The sequence below is a fragment of the Plectropomus leopardus genome, chromosome 12 (assembly GCF_008729295.1).
Source record: "Plectropomus leopardus isolate mb chromosome 12, YSFRI_Pleo_2.0, whole genome shotgun sequence".
NCBI classification, from domain to species: Eukaryota; Metazoa; Chordata; class Actinopteri; order Perciformes; family Serranidae; genus Plectropomus; species Plectropomus leopardus.
In genome coordinates this window covers 10,724,891-10,744,824 of record NC_056474.1, presented here as the reverse complement: position 1 = coordinate 10,744,824, position 19,934 = coordinate 10,724,891, and the positions used below count along the sequence as shown (strand labels likewise).

The window sequence follows — 19,934 nt, the reverse complement described above, 5'->3', positions numbered from 1 at the left end:
ACAGAGCTATTGATTAAGACAACACAGCCTCGTCTGTCTCCGCTGGACTCCTCACTCCAGTGCTCGTAATGACACGCCAAACAAAAATCATTTCTGACCTACATGGAGGGTCAGCCACCATATCTCAGTGCATGACTGCAGCCTGCCACGCATGTTTCTTCAAAGTTTTTCTGCCCCCTTGCATCAAACCTGTTTCACTTTAATGAGATAAACACATAAAACTATAAAACTGCAAAACTTCAGAAGAATCCATCTTCCCTGGCGATTAAATTATGCTCGCTCGATCTGCATGAATCCAATTTATCAACAAATAGAGCGACGATGCAAAGGACGCCACACAATTAGAGGCAAACAGTATTATCTGGAGAATATGCACCTCCAGCTGAAAAGCAGCGCCGTTCTAAGTAGCGACCCAGTCACTTGAGGAGACAACAGAAATGAAAGAGAATAGTCTTTAACAAGATGCGGGAGCTCAATAAACAGGCAAACATTCCTCGGGGCGGTCGGAGTAAAGGGGAATACACAATCATCTCCTTTCTGATGTGGCGGGGTGAGAGAGGAGGGCTAGGGATCGCTTCCTGGCTAGGACAATCAGACCTCAGAGGACACCCTTAACTTTATTTGTTCCACTTGATGGTCATAAAGGAATCATACTCCCTGATTCACCATAAAGTCAGCAGCTTTGTGAGAGAGATGCTCTCCTTTACATCTCACAAACTGCTCTCTGAGGCCGCTCTGGATTTTTTAAGTCCCCCCCAAGCTCTCATATGTACAGAGTGAGGACATTTATTTTACATGTGATGTTAAATATCTGATGAAATAGAGAGTATTATGAAATCAGGCTTTAATAACAATCAGAATCAAAAGGATGGGCGGCAAATTTAATGTATAGACAGTTTAAGTTAAATGGCTAAATCATTTTATTTCGACCCTAACTGCAATGTTTAGTTGAAAGTTTTTCTTTTTTGTGAAAGTGTCTCACATTTCATAGCTAAAACTTCATTAATTTATCAATTAATTGAGAAAATATTCAGCAGTTAAATTACTAAATTCAGGCTTTAAATATGTTCATTAAATTTGGCTTTTAGAGAAGAACTGATCACATTTTGCTTCATTATTGCAACTTTTCACAGCCAGAGCTAATATTCGGTTTGCAGCTGCAATGATTAGTCCAGGGATCAATTATTTGATCGACAGAGAATTAATCTGCAACCATTTTTTAAAATAATTGTTATAGTCATTTTTCAAGCTAAAGGGCCAAACATTCCTTGTTGTTACCTTCTTGGTTGTGAAGAGTTTCTTCTTTTCTTTCTCATATATGAAAGCAAATGGATTTTTTTAGGGGTTTTGGAATCATTATTAGAAAATTCTAGTGTCAGTTACTTAAATTCCTGAATTTTTATCATTTTTTTAAGCACAAATTTATGTATGTTTTGCATTAGTTAATGGTGGAAATGTCATATATAGTTGTTTTATTTTTTTCTATTTTATGGCAGTGTCCTGACATTATTTTTGAGACGTTGTTACATCACGCTCTAGCAGTTCGTCAAAATAAAAGTCCTCTGCCTCTTTCATATTTTTATTTGTTGGGACAAATGCACTTGTTCTACATATTGGGGTTGATGTATCCCTGCATGATCCCAAAATCTATGTCTATGATTTAAACACATTTCCTTTGGGCTTAGTAAAGTATTATATATATATATTTAGTAATCATTTAATTAAGAAAATGATCATGTGCTGAAAATGATAAATGACCAAATTCAGGCCCCAAATTTGTTCATTTAAGTCAAGAAGAGCTGATCACATTCCACCCCATGTTTACAATATTTCACAGCCAAATGAAATGAATAGATAACTAATGCAGAGCAGTCTGTGAAAAACTTAGATTGTATTTGCACTGCAGCTACAATGATTAGTCGATGATTAATTTATTTGACTGACAAGAAATTAATCCCCAACAGTTTTATTAATTCATTAATCCGTCTAGTCATTTCTCAAGTAAAAAGACCAGGCTTCTCAAATGTGAGAATTTTCTTCTTTTCATTGTCATATGAAAATAATATGAATATCTTAATGATTTTGGACTGATTGTCAAATGTAACGGGCATTTTAAATCAAGGGTGTAGGCTTTGTTTCAACATCCGGTGGGAAACAATTAATGGAAAGCTAAATTAAATATTTTATTCACACTGAATATGATAAACAACTGAATTCAGGCCTCAAATATGTTCACTCTAGTTGACTTGTGGAATGAATAAATCAAATTTTTACTTTATCTTTGCAATATTTCACCTCAGAGATTCTTCTTTCTTTTTATCTATCTGCAAAGACACCCACAGGGTATCTACCTGCATTTGGCGTCTGCGGGATTCACAACTTAAACACCACAGTGTGACTATTAACAGTCTCTACAGCTAACAAATATTTGATCTCACATTCTTTAACACATCCTCTAATAGCCATATGCTTTCAAACAAATGAGTTCCTGCTCCCTCCCCTCCTCTTCTCCTCCCACTATCATCACAACTGCTAAATCAAATATTCATGTTGGAGGGGGAAAGCATTTAACATGTTGTTGTTATCTGAGAAATCAGTCATGCAGTTAATTGTTGTTGTAAAAGGGGAAATCTTGCAAGATTATGAAGCTAATTGGCATTATGCATTCATTGTTTTTTTCCCTCTCTGACACCAAGATGATACAATGTAGCCTATGGAATAAAAGATATTAGTGAGTGAAAACAAGCCGCTTCACTGTCAGCAGTGTTGTAGTTTAGAGTGCCCTCTTGATGGCACTTTGCTTTTATGAGGCAAATGATCTGAATAATAGAACCTGCTGCTTGTGATGTTTCCACATTAGGTCATGGCTGAGGTTTCCACAGTATCAGCGGACCTGTGGCTGTGGTTTGTATCCACCTGCTTTCCAGCGAGGTTGCTGACGAGCCCCCGAGCCACCTGGCCCGACCTGGAGTGCGACTGCGAGCACCTGGAATAGCTCGACGATGACTCACAGCGAGGAGAATCTACCTACAGGGGAGCTGAGCCCCTCGCAGTGAGAAAAACAAGTGTCTGTTTGTCAGATCACATCTTTCAGGTCAGCAGCTTTTGGGCATTAGGGCAAACGGGAACACACTCTGGGGTTTGTTAGAAAGAGTTCAACTTTGACTGTATCCCTTAAGGCGCTGCACTTTTTGTGCTCTAATCTCTATCTGCTGCAAGTAGACAGCATATGGTAAAAGACAACAAAATGTAGCCTGAGGAAGTCTATTTAATCCTTGATGGCAAGCATCCCAGAAATTCAAGGAGGTTGTCAAAGCAAATGCAAATTTGAGCTTTTTGTGAAAACATATTAAAATCTAGATATCTGAGTGGCCCGTGCCCCTGCAGAGATTGTTATCATTGAGCAGGAAGATTTAAAAAAAACACATTTTCCTCGAGTTACATACATCGATGACATGAGATAAAGAGAACTACACCCTCGCATCTAAACTTTACACACACTTGGGTAAAGAAAGTCATGGGTCCTCAAAGGGTATAACAAGTGAGTGCAGATCAATATAGCTAGTATGTGTTAAATTTCAAGATTGTTTGATGTCTGGACAGGTTCACAGGGAACAGGTTCAGGCCTGATTTGCAGCTGAGTCACCTCACTGCTCATTTTTACATCTCCATAACATGAGATGGTGCAAGCTGGATTAAATATCATTAACTTTTGAGCAAGATACTCTATTTGAACCGTGTGACAATCAGCCGAAGGAGCTGTTCACTGGATAAACTCGAAAGATGCCAAAAAAATTATACAAAATGTCATGAAACTTTATTTCTAAAAGTGTCATGAGGATATGAAAATATCAAAATCATTCAGCATCACAGTTTTCACTGTTGATATACAATCATCTCAGTCACGCTTACATTCAATATATAAAAATATAACAGGACACTGTTGAATAATACATATTATTGCCAAGTAAAACTGAGGCACTTGAGAGAATTTGTTTTGCTATTTGAGTGCTGGCAAACTGTTTCTAATGACTGTGCAAAAGTTATAATAATTTCACCCTAAAACACTAAGTTTGCACTTGTTCCCTAAGTAACAATGGCTTCAGTATTCCTTTGGTTACATGTGTACTGTCATTCATAATGCGCCTTTTGGTATTGTTTGTGTGGTGTGTATAAAAAAAGTGGAGGACTGCATAACAGCCAATGATAGACACTGGTACAAAACACTGAAGATAACATTTACAAAACATTCTAGACATGCAGGAAAGTGCATGAATAGCACAGGTAGGTGAGTACATGGCATGACAAAGCTCAGTCACAGAAGCACGTGAGCTATTTCTCACTCTGAAATGAAATGGACCGCTCGTAGAAAAAAACAAAAAGTCTGCATGTTTGGGAACAAACCCCCTTCGATGTGATTCCCTGACAGTTCTCCTGGAAAAATAAAGAGGATTTTTTTTCTCTTTTGCTGCTGGTGGAAAAGTATCCCAGTTCAGTGTGCTACACAACAACCAGATTCCTCATGCTTGTGCAGAAGAGACATCCTGGAGAAGGTTTTGGAGCAGTTCTTGCATTGGTATTTTTTCACATCCGAATGGGTCTGTAGGTGAGCCCTGAGATTGGACCTGTCTGCGAAAGCCCTGTTGCAGTGAGGGCAGGAGAACGGCTTCTCTCCTGTCGAGAAAGAAGACATTGTCAGAGAAAGTACACAGAGGTGTGAATAAAAATGTGACAGAGGCACCTTGGTCTGTTGCAACACAATGTTTCAAAGAAATAACATATTCGTCACAAAAAAAGTAATATTTAAAAGTTAACCTAGGAAGTTGTAGTATTCTGAATATTTTCACAGCCTCACTACAAAGCTGCTCAGTGCTGTGAAACATGCTCTAAAGGCTATTAAATCATGTATTACTTTAAACACAATTAGTCTGTGCCTTAAAGCTGAACAACAAAAACATTCAGCCTCTTCACACTGAAGGCCCCTCTGTTGTTCCCCATCCACTCACCGGTGTGCGTCCTGATGTGTCCTTGGAGCAGCCACGGTCTGGAGAAAGCTTTCCCGCATATTTTGCAAACACAAGGCAAAGTGTGAGTCCTGATGTGCATTTTGAGAGCTCCCAGGCTCACATACTCCTTCTCGCAGTATTTACAACTGAAGGATTTCCTCGTTTGGGCGTCGCAGTGCAGCTGTTTATGCTTGAGCAGTCCAGAGTACGTGGAGTAGGACTTGCTACACAAACTACATTGGAATTTCTCTGCCTCCACTCCGTGAGGGTCTGTCAGTTTGGGCAGCATCTGCTCGTCTTCATCACTCCTCGGGCTCTCGGAGCCGCTGTGGTCTTTAGAGGAGGTGTCGGAGAGCGATGAGGGGTATCCGGAGATGGGGGAGAGGTCACTGGGGAGCGGAGACAGCGGCAAGTTGCTGGTAGTCCACACTGTGATGGGGCTGTAGGCTGCCGGGCTCAGGATCTCCGGCTGCGGGATGACAGGCAGAGGGAGGCCCCTGTAGATGTGCGGCGTGAAGAACACTGAAAATAAAGGCAGTAAAAATGGTCATGTGACGCCTGTCATCGCCCGTGGAGTGAGGACCACGGATTTCAGAGTCGGTCAACAACTTTAAAAACTTTGCAAAGTTTAAAACAAAAAACAAAAAACGCGACAGCTTGTAAGAAATAAAAGCTTTATAAAGTGAGACATGTTATTCATTTTAAAACTTTACCTGTTGGGCTCTCCAGCTCGCTATAATTTGGCTTCTTTGCGGAGTTTATGTGTTTCTTGACCAGAAACGAGCGTGGCATCTTGGAAAACAAGTAGAAACTTTTGGCAAACTTTTTTTTTCTCCTGTAGTATGTAGCGGCGACTTTGCTGTGAGAAGACGGAAATCCTTATTGCTTAAGTCCAGTGGAGTGTCATGGTGCGTCGCTGCGCTCTTAGAAACAGTGCAGTGAGTAGCTGTAAAGAGCTGTAAATACTGCCTATCAGGTGCATGGGAGGAGCCATACGCTTGCATTTACATATACTGCGACCTCAAACCAATTAAATCTCGCTTTTACCACGGAGTTTTTAAAATGCGCTTCGAGCCTATAGGAGCTCAACCCCCCCAAGGGGCTGGGTTAATGCCATTTACCCCAGTCAGACAGGTGCTTTGTACTAGACGTGTGTGTGTGTGTGTGTGTGTGTGTGTGTGTGTGTGTGTGTATTGCAAGGATGAATGTGTACATGGCTTCATACTGCAGGCAGCAAAGTTAATTACCAAAATTAAAGAAAAGAAAATTCATTTTTAAAAACATGCTCTAAAAAATGGTGCTTGACATTACCCAAAAGCGGTTCTTTTGCTCATAATCACAGGGGAACCTGTATGTCACCCATCTTTTTAAGGTGCTATACTGCACATTTTCCCAATAGTGTTCTATAGAACCACTAGAGACCATTTGGCACTATATTGTTTTTAATTTTTTGAGTTTTGGAGCCCTTGAGTGTTGCAAGATAATGCAGTGGAGATATTGATATGCTTCCAAATGAAGCTTTTTAAAATCCTAATCTGAATGAGACTTAATGAAATACTCAGTGTCACTGTATTTGTGGCAACCTAAATTCTAAGAAAATATATTCATTAAAAGAATAAGATTTATACTAAGTAGTTAAATATAAATAAATAATAAATATCAAATAGAGAACTTGCAATAAAAAAATGACAAAGATACTTAAAAAAAGTACTATTGCATTGCAAATATGTGCAATATAGCAGTTTGAGAATGAGAGAGCCGTACAGTTGTATGTAAGATCACAGTAGAGCAAATATGTGCAATGTGCAGAGATTATAGTCCAAGATGTGCATTGATGTGATACACATAGACAGTGTCTATTTCAGTAATTAATAATCATTTCTTTGAAATGTTGGCTTAAGAGATTCAGAATCCTGTGCCACATCTTTACTGAGAAATGTAATATGTTACCTTTTCAAACCTGGAATATTTCAGAGCAAATGGGGGCAAAAAGGTTGAGAGTGACTGCTTTAATGAGTTGTCCTATGTAAATATTGTCTTTAGGCTTTTTTTAATGCAGTGTTTTTATTTTTTCCCCCAATAAACTACACTAAACTAAACTGAAGAACCAGTAGGGAACCCCGAAAGAACAATACAAAGCCTTTAAAGGTTCCGTACTGGTTCTTCAGCTTAGTTTAGTTTACTGGGGGGATAAAAAATGGCAAAGAATCTCAGAAGAACCAGACAGGGTTCTTAGTGTGGCAGTGGTGCTATATGACACCTCAGAACCGCTGAGGAACCAGCATCTTTCTGTGTGGGTTCCTGCATCTACAGAGAGATAAAACAGTAAGAGGAAGGGAAATAATAGGAGGGTGAGATAGACAGGATTATTTAAAATGCCATTGCTAATGCAATCACTGCACAGAGCATGCACGGTGCCACTGATGATTGTTGTGTCACAAACCTCTGGGGACTTGATTATTCTCCTGTATGGGTGGCACATTTGAATTGGAGAATAACCAAGACTCTAAATGATGATGATAATGACTCCTTTGAATAAAGACGGAAGATTTATCATCTGTATTTATACAAATGTTCTATATATAAATACAAATCTACTGAACAGACACATGTTTGACTTTATGATCGAACCAGCTGGGCCAAACTGCACGCTGCCCTCCACATTGTCATTCTGAGGCTTTGCCAGAGGATGGCCCTTCCTAATGCAGTTGTGTGTGGAGAAAGCCGCACATTTCCTCCCCATTAATGCAATAAGGCAGTCCTCCTTGAAATGTAAATTTAAGAGTAGTTCCCTCTCAAGGTCAGACATGATACCATAATCTAATATATTCCTGCTGCTGCTGCTGAACTGGACAAGGAGAGGCAAACTTAGCAGTCTACGCCCCCTTGTGTTCAACTCTGCTCCTCTGAGAGGGGTGTGAGCCGAACATCTGAAAGTAACAAGGCAGGAGGAAAAAAATGAAACACACAAAGGCAAAAACTTAGCCATGGTGATATTGAAAAGCAGCTCCTAGAACAGTTTGATTGGCTAGGTCAGCAGATATGAAAAGCTCCTTATGTCTGGGGCAAGCCTTAAGTTAATTGTGAACTGCTTATCTTATCTAGAAAACATAATTGCAGATCATGAATAGTTTCCCTTTGTGCCCGCTTGGATTATAAAGGGAAGGGAAGGTTATCTGTGCATAATAACTCCCGGCTACTGTCACACATTCAGTGCGCTGTATGCCAAGTAGGATGTGTGAGGAGCGGTGGTGTTTGGTGGTGATCCAGCAGAAAACATAGTGCACCATAAAAGATAATGCTTTGACATCAATATTACCCACCATATCCAAGAGAAGCAGACCATGCATGGCCAGGTGAAAATATGCCTCCTTGCAGTTTTCATGCTTCGGTTCTGTTCTCTGCATTCAGAGCATGTGGATGCTGCTCTGCCAACAGTAATGAAGGGGGAGTGAAAGCATGGTGTGCCGATTCAAATCATATCACATACCCTGAAAAGCAGAGGCTGTAGCTTGTGAGCTCAAAAATTAATTAACAGAGGGGAAGCCGTGTATCCTTGCCCCTGCATTGTGTCATCATGGCAGGATAATGTAACATCGGCAATTAAAACATGAACATGCTTTTGATTTCTGGTCAAGTACACGTGAAAGGGTAATGTTTACTTTTTTGAGAGGCAGCTGCTCACTGTAACATCCAGGTGTTGTCTGCTAGACAGTCAAGGCATCTTTATTGTCTTCTGTATTTCAACAATTTGGTTAACTATCATTGAGAGCCTGTATAGACCTGGAATTAACATGCCTAATGAGTGATCTGAGCATAAGTGGCCATAAGTGGACAGCGATATATACTGGTTTGAATGACCACCAAGACGCATTCACTCAGGTGATCTGATCACAACTGGACAGCACTAAATACAACCACCAATGTGCATTTCTTATCCGATCACTCAAACCACTTGCCGAGGTGGTCTTGGATGCATATGACCTCTTATCAAGTCAAGTCAAGTCAATTTTATTTAGCTAGAGATTTTATTTATATCTCTTGTAGTAAACTCTCAAGCAACTTAATGTGTCCCCAGCAAGGAATACATCATCAATGCCGACCATGGTGGATGTTTTGGTGACGGCCCACTAATGTGTCATTCCGAGGTCATTAAATACAGCCACTTTGTCAGCGATTTCAGTGTAAGATACCAACACCAAAAGCCACCTTCTGCTGTGGTATGATACGCCAACAGTAGGAGTAAGCTTATGCTCTGTAACTTACCCATTTTATGTTAAGGTGGATGATGTGTTGCATGGACATCCATCATTTTGCCCTGTGGAAGGAGATGTGTTGATTTCTGCTGATGGCGATATATCCAGCTGTACTGACACAACTGCTAACATGAGCAGCAAGCATGCTACAGAGCAGCTAGTAAAAGTGTGGACATAATAACTGTAACATCTGGTCAGCTGGAGATGCATGATAAGCGCAGGTGTGAACTTTGATGTGTCCCGGTGGTCCACTAACATCAGGCCTTAACAAGCTCATTGCGATTCAATCACTCAGACCACTTGCCAAGGTGGTCTAGGATGCATTTGATCTCGTATCCTTTGTAGTAAACACTTAAGCATCCTGATGTATCCCCACCAAGATGCATTTGTTACCCTTTCATCATTAGTGCTGGCCATGGTGACAGTGATCTATTTCCAAAGTCATCAAATACAGCTGCTTTGTCAGTGATGTCAGTGTAAGATACCAATGCCAAAAGCCACTGTTCTGGTGGTATGATAGGCTACGGAGCAGCGTCAGTTTGTAACACAGCCGGATGGAACCTTTCGCGGTGTTATGTTACGCCGCCGGTCACAGTGGCACCTGGCGCATCGTCAGGTTGAAGTGCTGCTGGTAGCAATGAAATATAAGGAGCTGGAAGGTCCCTGTGGGGTAGGCAGGAGTGGTGGTGGATTGGTCCAACTGACTGAATGCTGCTGTTCGCTTCCCATATGAATGTAGAGCCAAACCATGATGTTTTGTCCTGAACCTTACCCAGCGTTTGTTGCCATGCAAATTTGTTGCCTAAACATAACCATGTTGTTGGCATCCCGGTGTTGGTTGCGGCATCCTGGAATGCCAACAGCAGATGCAGGAGGATACCTACAGCGTTATATATAGATACAAACGTCCACTGACGTATTGGCTATACGTGAAGACTTGGGATGAGAGCATGTTGCTATATCTTAACCATTTCATGATGACTTGGATGAAATGTTCTGTGACCTTTCATTGTTTTGCCCTGTGAAAGGAGATGTTTTGATTTCTGTTGAAAGCTGTATCTCCAGTTGTATGGACTCAACCACTAATGTGACTGATGGGTATGCTTGTGAGAGTGTGGGCGTCACAACGGTGTGCTGGGCCCTTTGACCTTCTCAAGTAAATGACATAAGCAGTAATGAAATCTGAACACAAGTGGTCAGCTGGAGACGCATGATAGACACAGGTGTCAATGGCGATGTGTTCTGGCTGTCCGCTTGTGTTCGGATCACTGGAATGTTTCTAGGTCAGATGATGTTTTGTTGAGTGGAAATTTGTAAATCTTAAGGATAACATTGTTAATGTCCCAATTATAGTGTTGCCTGATGAACAGCTGGACTAAGAAGCAATTTTCCTTCATTATTTTTCTTTTTTCCCTTTGTTCTGTAATTACCTTTCTAATTATTTTATTTAATGCAATCCTGCTTATCTTGCCTTGAGTTTTTAGAAGCAGTCTTTGTAGAAGCTTTAAACCCTCTACCTCTCCTGCACAGGCTTTTGTTTACTTTTAACCCCCAGATATCTGAGTATATGTGGGTTTATCTGTGCATATGTATGTCTTAGTGTACATACATCTTTTATAATAGCTGCATTTTTAATGTGTAAAAAGTGAATAGTGTATAAAAGGTGCAGGGGTGTAGTGCCAAATTTCATGCCCTATGCATAAGTGTTGTCTGTGGACCGCTGTCCTTCCTATTTTGATCCGAGTCTCATGAGCCTTTTGACATTTTTTATTTTTTGAGGTTGAAATAAGCAACATGTTTACTAAGAGTTTAGTGCTAAAAACTCAACCTTCTTCTTCAGCACTGTGTAGATAACATGTTGATCAGATTTGCTTGACAGTGTTGGTAGCTGTTATCACTATTAAAATGTTGCTAATTTCTGATAGAGGCATTATGATTTTTTTCCCCATCTAAGCCCTACCCACTTTAAACCAGTGATTGAAGCTCAAACACAAATACAGAAAAATCTCATGTCAAACAATCAAACAGATCCAGGTTTAGCAGATCATTTTTGGTAATATAAGACCCCATCACTCAGAGTGAGAAGTTGATCAAGACAATATGTTCTCGTGGGGATGCTGAGATCCAACTTTTTCTTTTCTGGTGCCCATTTCAATACCTCAAGTCAGGACGTTTGCCAATAATGAAAACCGATCTAATAGCAGTGCTCTCGTTTTCCCAAATTTAATTGTGTGATGACAATTAAGTATTTTATTAGGTAGGTATGTTCAAATGTTTAAGGATACGCTTAGAAACATTTTTCTCTCCAAAATTTTGGAAAATATGGAAGAACTGAAATGGGATGGTAATTTGTAAAACATTTTGGATCGTTTGCTTCAATAAGTGGATTGACCTTTATAAGTCTGAGAACTGATGGAACAATACCAGTTTCCCTGGACATTGCAAAAGTATTTATTTTATATCGGGAAATAAAACGTTTTGGGCTTTATGTGTTACTGAGCAGCTCTTATTGGAATGGATGGGATACAGTCAGTGTGCCTGCTTCTCTTTATACAACCATGATTGCTCCCAGAGGCTGTATTGCCATCAGATGATACTCGATGGTTTCTGAAATCTGTGCTGATCCCAATCAAGCATATCAGCACCAAATCGGGTACATCACTGCACAGGTAGAGGGATGTCAGATTGGTTAAAGGTACAATAAGGTAAAATGTAGAACTCTTACAAGGCCTCTTGAGAAACCTGAAGGCTGTACAAGCGCTATAATCTGGGTGTGAATTAGCTTTGGTTTGCTGATGGATCACAGTTAAGCAGCCATTAGGCAGGACAGGGATGGAGAGCCTCGCAGTGGAATTACACTTAGAGAGGTTGCTGTTGTAAAGCAAAGTGTGATGTGACTGAGCACTTCTATTTAATCATACCGGCAGATAACTCTGAGCACAGCTATAGGCTGCAGATCCAAAAGAAGGCGGTATACTGGTCCAGAGCTGCAGGATTTCACCTTTAATTTAAAAACATTTTCTGAATAAGAGACCTGTTTTGGGGTCAAGAGTGAAATGGTGCACGTGCTCCTCAGTTTGTGAATAAGGTCTGTCTACGTAAGACGTGCTGCCCAGGTGAGACGTCAGAGGAGTCTGCCTGCATCATCTGGGGAAATAGCAGGGTCTCTTCAGCTGGCAAGATGACAGCATGGGAAATGAGGTGCACCTGGTCAACTCGCGCAGCTGCTCACGCGAGGGCCTCAGGGAAATAGTCCAAGCACTACCGAGTGACTGCAATGTGCACAGTGTGTGTGTGTTAAGGAGATGCAAGTGTGTTTTCATTGACAACATAAACTGAGTCATGAGAATCTCAGTGTGCAAAGAAAATCCACCCATGCCTTAGCCTGTTTTTCTCTCTTAATCACCATTTGTGTAGCTCAGGTTTCCACTGTAAAATTTGACAAGTTGATTTAAAATCTAGGAAACTAATCGCCTTGAAAAAAGTCAGTAAATATAAACAACAAGTTATTATCTCGACTTGTCACATGATGCCACTTTGCAGTAAACTTCTGCGTCAACTTATGATGTTTCAGGTATCTTTCTGCATCAGCTGCTTGTAATCTCAGATGCTACTGTGAAGTCAACAAATGCACATGGTGGGAATGATGGTTAGGATTATGTGTAAGAGGCTCACGATAAGGTGTAGAAAAAACCCCCCATCACTTTCAGACAGGAAGCGAACATCAGATTCTGGCATGAAAGTCAATTTTTTGTGGGGTTAGGATCGTGCTCATGCTCCCGTTGTATTATGCTGCCAACAGCAGCGTTTACAACCAAACGCCATCCTTCTGCGTTTCATGTGCACCCGACTGGTTCTGTCCGGCTCCATTCTCAAGTGACGCTGCCTGTGTGGATGTACCTGGTCCTTTCCGGCCATCCAGCATCGTATAATAAAAATGCCACCAGTTCTGTCCTGCCATGCTGTCAGCTGAAGCTGTCCAGCACTGCTCCATGTTGACGCAAAAGGTGGCTTTTGGCATCATCTACTTTAAGCGACGTTTAAGTTATGCTTTCTTTACAGCAACCGTTAAATTACCTTAACATTAAGTTATATTTACGTAATCTTGTGAAGTTAATACAACTTAAATAAAACACATGAAATTAACTTAATCTTTCTTAGTTTTAGCAGCATCAGTAAATAAAGTATACTGTGCATTATATCTATCTTATCTTATATCTATTATATCTATTTTCCATGTGTTCCACTTGATGTAGATAACTTAACTTGATGTAGATAACCTTTTTGTTTTTTTACTGGAAAAAAAGTCACGTTTTATGTTATGATAAATATTTGGAAAAATTGTTGTTCTTCAGTTTTGAATATTATAAGACTGGTTTTATCTAATTCCAATTGGCAATAAAAAAAGTCTTAAAAGTCTTAAATTTAACTTACCTTAAGCTGTAGGAATCCTGATCATTTCAGCTGTCATTTTAAGTGGCAACAACTTCACAAAACTAAGTAAATACAACAACATTTTCAGTGAACTAAACAATTAGATTAAAATATAATTTAAGAATAATGGTTTTAGCCTATTTCCTCACTTTTTCAAGGCAATCGTTGACAGATTTTACAGTGTGGAACACACAAACATAAGCTACACATACACACGTACACACACGCACACACATAGCCTTTAATGTGAAAATAACTTTGAAGTTATGGGCGTTCAAACAAATCAAATATTCTATTTCTTTCGTCATTTGCTGCAGATCTCATCTATAAGCGGGCAAACCTTGGTCTGAATCCCGAGTGAATCCACACACACACACACACACACACACACACACACACACACACACACACACACTCACGCAGAGGACCGCAGTGCACGCAAATGTAATTGGCAGAAAACGGGAAAAACGCTTTGCGAGATGTTTGCGCGTCTTTAGCGCAGGATGTGGGGCAGCGTAGCGGCACGTCCCCTAGAAACAGTAAAAAAGTAGAACCATGTAATATTAATGGATCCAGAGTTGTGCGGCTGCCTTGGGTAAACGGAGTCGATTGACGCGCGCGTTAAACCAGCCGCATGTGATTTCCAGCTTCAGTCATTTTGGCAGCACGATGCGAGAGAGAGACAGACGCGGAGCTGTGAAACTGGACCCTCTGCCAGAGATGTCGACGGAGAGGAATCCCTGAAACCGCCGCTGCCCAGGAAATATGGACAAATACTGTTTTCTGTGGGCTGTTTTTCCTCTGTCGGTTTTTTCCTGCACATCGCTTACAGAGTATAGTGGACCAGGATGCCGTGTGGGCGATGCTGCCACAAGGGATACATTGTGATTTCGCAGAGATGTTTTAGCAACCGTTGCATAAATTAAAATAAGAAAGCCCGTCACATAGGAGTCCAAAGGGATCTAATAAGACATCACCACCTGTTACTAGAAAATCAGGTAAGCCTCACTGATCTTTTTTGTTTTTGGGGGAAGCTTTAACATTTACAGTGCCTCATGATACAGTGCATGACGAACGTAGGTAGTTAATTATAACGCCAAACACCCATGAAACGGAACATTAATCCGTGTACAATGTACTTTTTTGATATGTATTCTTCCTTATTGCTGCGCACCGAGATTTATGTATCAATCACATATATGATCCGATGCATAATAAAGCATCCCATCCACTATTAGTCACATTTCGGTGATGCACTCAGCTGAGCACTTCACTTCTAATGGGCCTCGTGATTAAAACAGCCTTTCGCAATATTGCATGATTTGATATCGTGCAGAAAGCTTCACATTGCCTCAGTGCAGGTAGCAGCACCCGCAGTTCCTCCAGTCAGTGCAGAGGCAGCAGACCTCTTTTCATCCATAGTGCTATTCAGCAGCGTTAAAGAACTCTCCCTGCACTGGATGCCAATAATCCACAGCAATTTTTTAAAAACAAAACAGGCCATTTTACATCTCAAACGTCACTCAAGTCTATTCACAAAATGCTCATTTGCAGCTTGGAAACAGCATCAAGACGACGTCCATCAGTGATAAAGCTGAGGAGCTGCTGCTGCTGGTCCACTGTGTTTTATTATCCTCACAGAAAATCCTCCAGTGTTTCACAAAATTTATGTTGCTTCTTGAACTGTAAACTGGTGTGGCAGGGGTGCACACAGGCAGGCTTGTTTTTTCTCATTATGGGCTACAGGATGACAGGCAGTCAGTGCAGTTTGTATCCAAGAAGCCCACTGAGATGTAGAAAATCAGACTTCACATCATTGATTTCTCTGCTCATACAAGCATATTGAGCCGGGCTAAGCTGGTCCATTCGCTGGTCATAGGTCAGGAGCAATCTGTTTGATGTACTGGAGGTCTCACTTCCTACAGAGGGGACGACGTTGACATGTCATTGACGATTTTATGCCCTGGCACACGCGTTTACCCCCTCCCCCTCTTATTTCTGCTTATGTCCTAAATCAAAAAGCAGTTTGGCCAAGTGACAGAGCTAGACTGGCAGAAAATCAGGCCTGAGTGAAATGGTGTCAGTCACGTCTGGTCAATATGTCAGGCAGGATGGAGAGACAGCCAGGGACAACTTGTTTGAATCTACTGTGTCGCAGTCTGCTGATAATTGGAGAAAAAAGAAGACTGTCACAAAGTTTTACCCAACACAAACACCATCTAAAGCTGGCTGGCATCGATCAAGATCTGGAAACAATGTCTACACTGCACAACAAAGAGTACTCCAACACTTTATCTTCCCTGCTTAAGTAATCAATAATCTGGTTTTCCTCCTGCAACTGAATCCCATTGGGTCATTTAAGAAGCTGGACTAGTTAAACGTCTTAGAAGCATACAAGTGGGATAACTTGTCCTAAGGCATTACTGGAAGCAGTGAATGTACACATTGACATCAATTATGTATGTTAACACATTCAAAGGGCTGTTACACTCCCCAGGCATCACCCAGCAGCTTGGTATGTAACAGTGTTGCTCTGAATATTCAAGGGTTACACTTGCAGTGCTTGGAGTGAAGCATAATTCATTTTTTTAATGTCATCTGGCTTTATTCACTGACCTATTTTGATCATGAAAAGGAGTGCTGTGCTGAAAATGATGCATGAAAAAAACTTGACAAGGCTGGCAGGAAAAATGGAACAGTAGCAGTGAGTTAAGGGGAAGTTAAAGCTCGAGACTGAAACGTGATGGTGCACATTTTGTGCATTTAATGAAAACAGTCCTTTAACGTTTCCCTGCAGCGATTGTTCTGTCTAAAGGGCAGCTGGGAGAGCTTACAGTATGTCACTGTAAGGCTGGACATCTTCATTACAATCTAGCCCCAGAGCCCAGCAACGGGGAGGAAAATGTATCACACCTGATGTTTCCGTGGGGCTTTTATAGCAACTGTTTGGTCGACCATCCATACAAACTGCTCCAGATGCTGAATTCACAGAGGAGAAGCCATATGCTTTTTATCGCGACGTGATGTACGAGCGGCACAAATAAAAAAAAAAAAAAAACTCTAGATATCTCTCTCACCCAGAGAGTGAGGAGAAGAAATATTAGGGGTCTGTGCCACAAAGTCACTGACTGTCATGCAACAAGAAAACCATTAGTCTGTCTTAGCGGAGACTGATGGCTAATGAAGCGAATGCACACCAAAGTCTCATGGCAGGGAAGACAGAAGACACAACTCTCATTTATATGCGCCTCATATACCAGCCCATCTGATTTAGAGGTTCAGGATTGCAACACAGACCAACGCACTGAAAGCTACACGGAAGTGATAACTGCCCTGAGTAAAGCAATAAGGACTGAGATTACACATAATGATTTATGAGACTAACACGCCGCTTAACATACAAGTGACAAAAAAACCCTCAGAGATAACATCTATACCTCCAACTTTGCAATTCTGTTCAATCCTTTATGCTCTGCAGCGTGTATGTAGCCCAGGCTGGACAATTTTAGGTCACATTTGATTAATGTGGAGACTCCGCTTATTCGTTAAACACTGCTGGTTTGACAGCATGTTACAGCAGCAGCTCAGTCCTGATGGAAAACAGTTGTCTTATGTCCTGTAAATTGCATTATTGTGTTTCCTTGGAATATTTGCAATTCATTCAACCTTTGAGTAGTGAAATAGCCCCAGGCAGCAATTAACCCACTTCACAATTTTTGCTTGTGGTGGCAAAACAGGCTGTGTGGCCGTCATAGTTTCTGTTTACAGTAACAGTTTTGAGCTTTTATTAAGCATTTATGTAATGTAATTGCCAACTATTATGATACTCGATTAATTATTTTTTTATTAAACCATGCATGAATGCCAGAGGAGGGAGTAAGTCACAAGCAAACCTTAACCTTCAAGTCTCACGCAAGTCCCAAGTTACTATAGTGAGAATCAGGCAAGTCGAGTCTCGAACTGCTCCCTGAAAGTCGGAGATTCAAATCACCAGTTTGACTGAAACTTCCTTAAGGGCTCCTTTATACTCCCTTTATGCACAAAAATAGATCTATTTCAAATGTTTTAAGTGTCACTGCCCTCACACTTCCATGCGTCATTTATGTTGACATAGATACAGCCAATAGACGGCACTAGAGAGCAGAGTCAAAAGTTTCAGACAATGATGGTGGAGGAGGTTGTAATTGATGGTGTACCTTTTAGTGGAAGCAGTGTTGTAGATGGCAGTAAATCAATGGGGCCTTTTAATATATCCCAACATGTGGACACAAAATTGTTTTCACAGTGTTACTGTGTCGTTCTGTGCCAACATTTTTTTAATGTCCTCTTTGTGTCTTACTGTTGTATCTTGCTTGAAGACACTGCCCTCAGGAGAGCGTGGACAGAAGGCTTCATCCGTGTCCGTATATGTAACGTTGAGCATAAATGAGCCCTTAGTCAAGCAGTCAGGCCTTATTTGTCAGTCAGTGTGCAGTGTGCTTTGGGGGAGGTTTCTTGTTCCCAGATTTAGCTGCAGAGTGAGTGCTCCTTAATTTCATGCTGCTCTCTGGTGCAGGTAGCTGCTGACCCAGACCCAGGGTGAGCAATGAGTGAGAAGAAGGCAGCTTCCCAAGGATATCTTCAGCTTTCTGCTTAGAAGTGGTGAATTAGCAGCTCACAGCAACTCAGTATGATACAGTCTCTGCATTTTGTTCAAAAAATGTTGTTGCACATTTCTGATCATTTGGCACAACTAGCTTGTTTACTGTATTACGTGAATATTGCTGTGGCACTGAACTTCCTGTTCAAACTCTCAATCTATACATAAAAGAAAGGGAATGAATAGGTGAATAGTCCTATTAAAAAACTAAATCTTATGCGACTAGCATAATTCTGAGTTGGGTACAGCCCTAGACGTGGTCAAGCAAGACAAATCAAGTCATATGAAATTCAGTGATCTAGTCAATTGTTATGCTAACTTTCTAGTTAATATTTATCCAGCCAATAAGCTAATAGGTTTGATAAAAAGACTGATTCTTTGTGGGTTTCGTCAAGACCTGGTAGGTTGCTGGTTTCCACACTTAGTACTAGAAATCACTTAATCTTGTTTCAAAAACAAAACATAACTCCTTAATATCTAGAAAAATGCAAATATTTAATTAGAAAGTTAATTTGAATTGTCTTTCTCAAGTCTCAGGTTATGAAAACCCATGCAGAGTCAAGACGAGTCATCTATCAGCGTCAGTCAAGCAAGTCTCATATCCTCAGATTTGCAACTTCAGTTCGACTCGAGTGATGTCATGTGACTCATGTTCTCACCTCTCAACGATCCTATTTGTTTCTTAATTCCAGCCACTCAAATGTGAGAATTTTTTTTCATTTTTATTTTTTTTTTACCTTTTTTCTGTTTTAAATCACAACTTGAATAATTTTACAATTTTAAGTCTTGTTCCAACAAGAAATGCATTTTGAAAATGACACTTTTTTTGCTTTAGGAGGTTTTCATGGGTATTTCACACAATTTTCTCACATTTTATAGACTAAATGATCCATATAATGAACCATTAACACCCATAGCTCACCTGGTCCTTTGCTGCATGCCATCACTCCTCTCTCATTTCATCTCTGTCTATTTGTCTGTCCTATCTTAAAAAGGCAAAAAGCCTAAAAAGATAATCTTTAAAAAAATAATCAACAGAATAGTTGACAATAAAAAAAATAGTCATTAGTTGCAGCCCTACCTATATATTTTATATTAGTTTTCAGGTGAACACGTCAAATTTTGCAGCTAGAAAATGACCTGAAGGGAATCTTGCAAATCTTCCAGGAAATAAAGTAAATATGCAATCATTAGTTTCTAACTGCCGCTTTTATCTCCAATAAAATGTTACTAGTATTTAAGCTTCATTATCTAGCGAAGTTCATTTATATCCCTAAGCCAGTCATTTGTTTCATGTCACACAGTTTGAATTCATTAATAATTTGCCTGAGCAATTGAGAGACAGTTCTATATTTCCCTACTTTATATTTAGTAAGTGAACAGATGTGTCCCTCGACTGTGTAGCTTCATTTCGATGTAGCTTTAGCCTTCAGCAATATGCTGAGCTTTTTAATCCTTTCATGTACTCCACACACAGCATGGTGCCATTTCCAGGCCCCCGAGTCTTCCCCTGCAACGCTGCTCGGGTCGCATTGGTTGAAATACAAAAATGACTATACACTTAAACATATATCATGTAATTAAATGACTGAATTATGT

At 40.4% G+C, this 19,934-nt stretch overlaps 1 protein-coding gene across 1 annotated transcript; it reads right to left on the bottom strand.

Moving 5' to 3' along the window:
- Nucleotides 1-3,795: 3,795 nt before the first annotated feature.
- Nucleotides 3,796-5,956, bottom strand: snai2 (snail family zinc finger 2). The gene is made up of 3 exons (XM_042497825.1): nucleotides 5,720-5,956; nucleotides 5,007-5,528; nucleotides 3,796-4,674 (listed from the first exon to the last, which is right to left on the bottom strand). The coding sequence occupies exons 1-3, from the start codon at nucleotides 5,796-5,798 to the stop codon at nucleotides 4,493-4,495; spliced, it is 783 nt and encodes a 260-aa protein (XP_042353759.1). The 5' UTR covers nucleotides 5,799-5,956; the 3' UTR covers nucleotides 3,796-4,492.
- Nucleotides 5,957-19,934: the final 13,978 nt, after the last annotated feature.

What these genes read in the sequence shown, in the direction of transcription:
- snai2 (XM_042497825.1), bottom strand. Translation starts at nt 5,798, where the DNA reads ATGCCACGCTCGTTTCTGGTCAAGAAACACATAAACTCCGCAAAGAAG. An exon ending in CGAGCTGGAGAGCCCAACAG is followed by an intron (nt 5,529 to 5,719) that starts GTAAAGTTTTAA and finishes CTTTATTTTCAG; the next exon opens with TGTTCTTCACGCCGCACATC. An exon ending in ACACATCAGGACGCACACCG is followed by an intron (nt 4,675 to 5,006) that starts GTGAGTGGATGG and finishes CTTTCTCGACAG; the next exon opens with GAGAGAAGCCGTTCTCCTGC.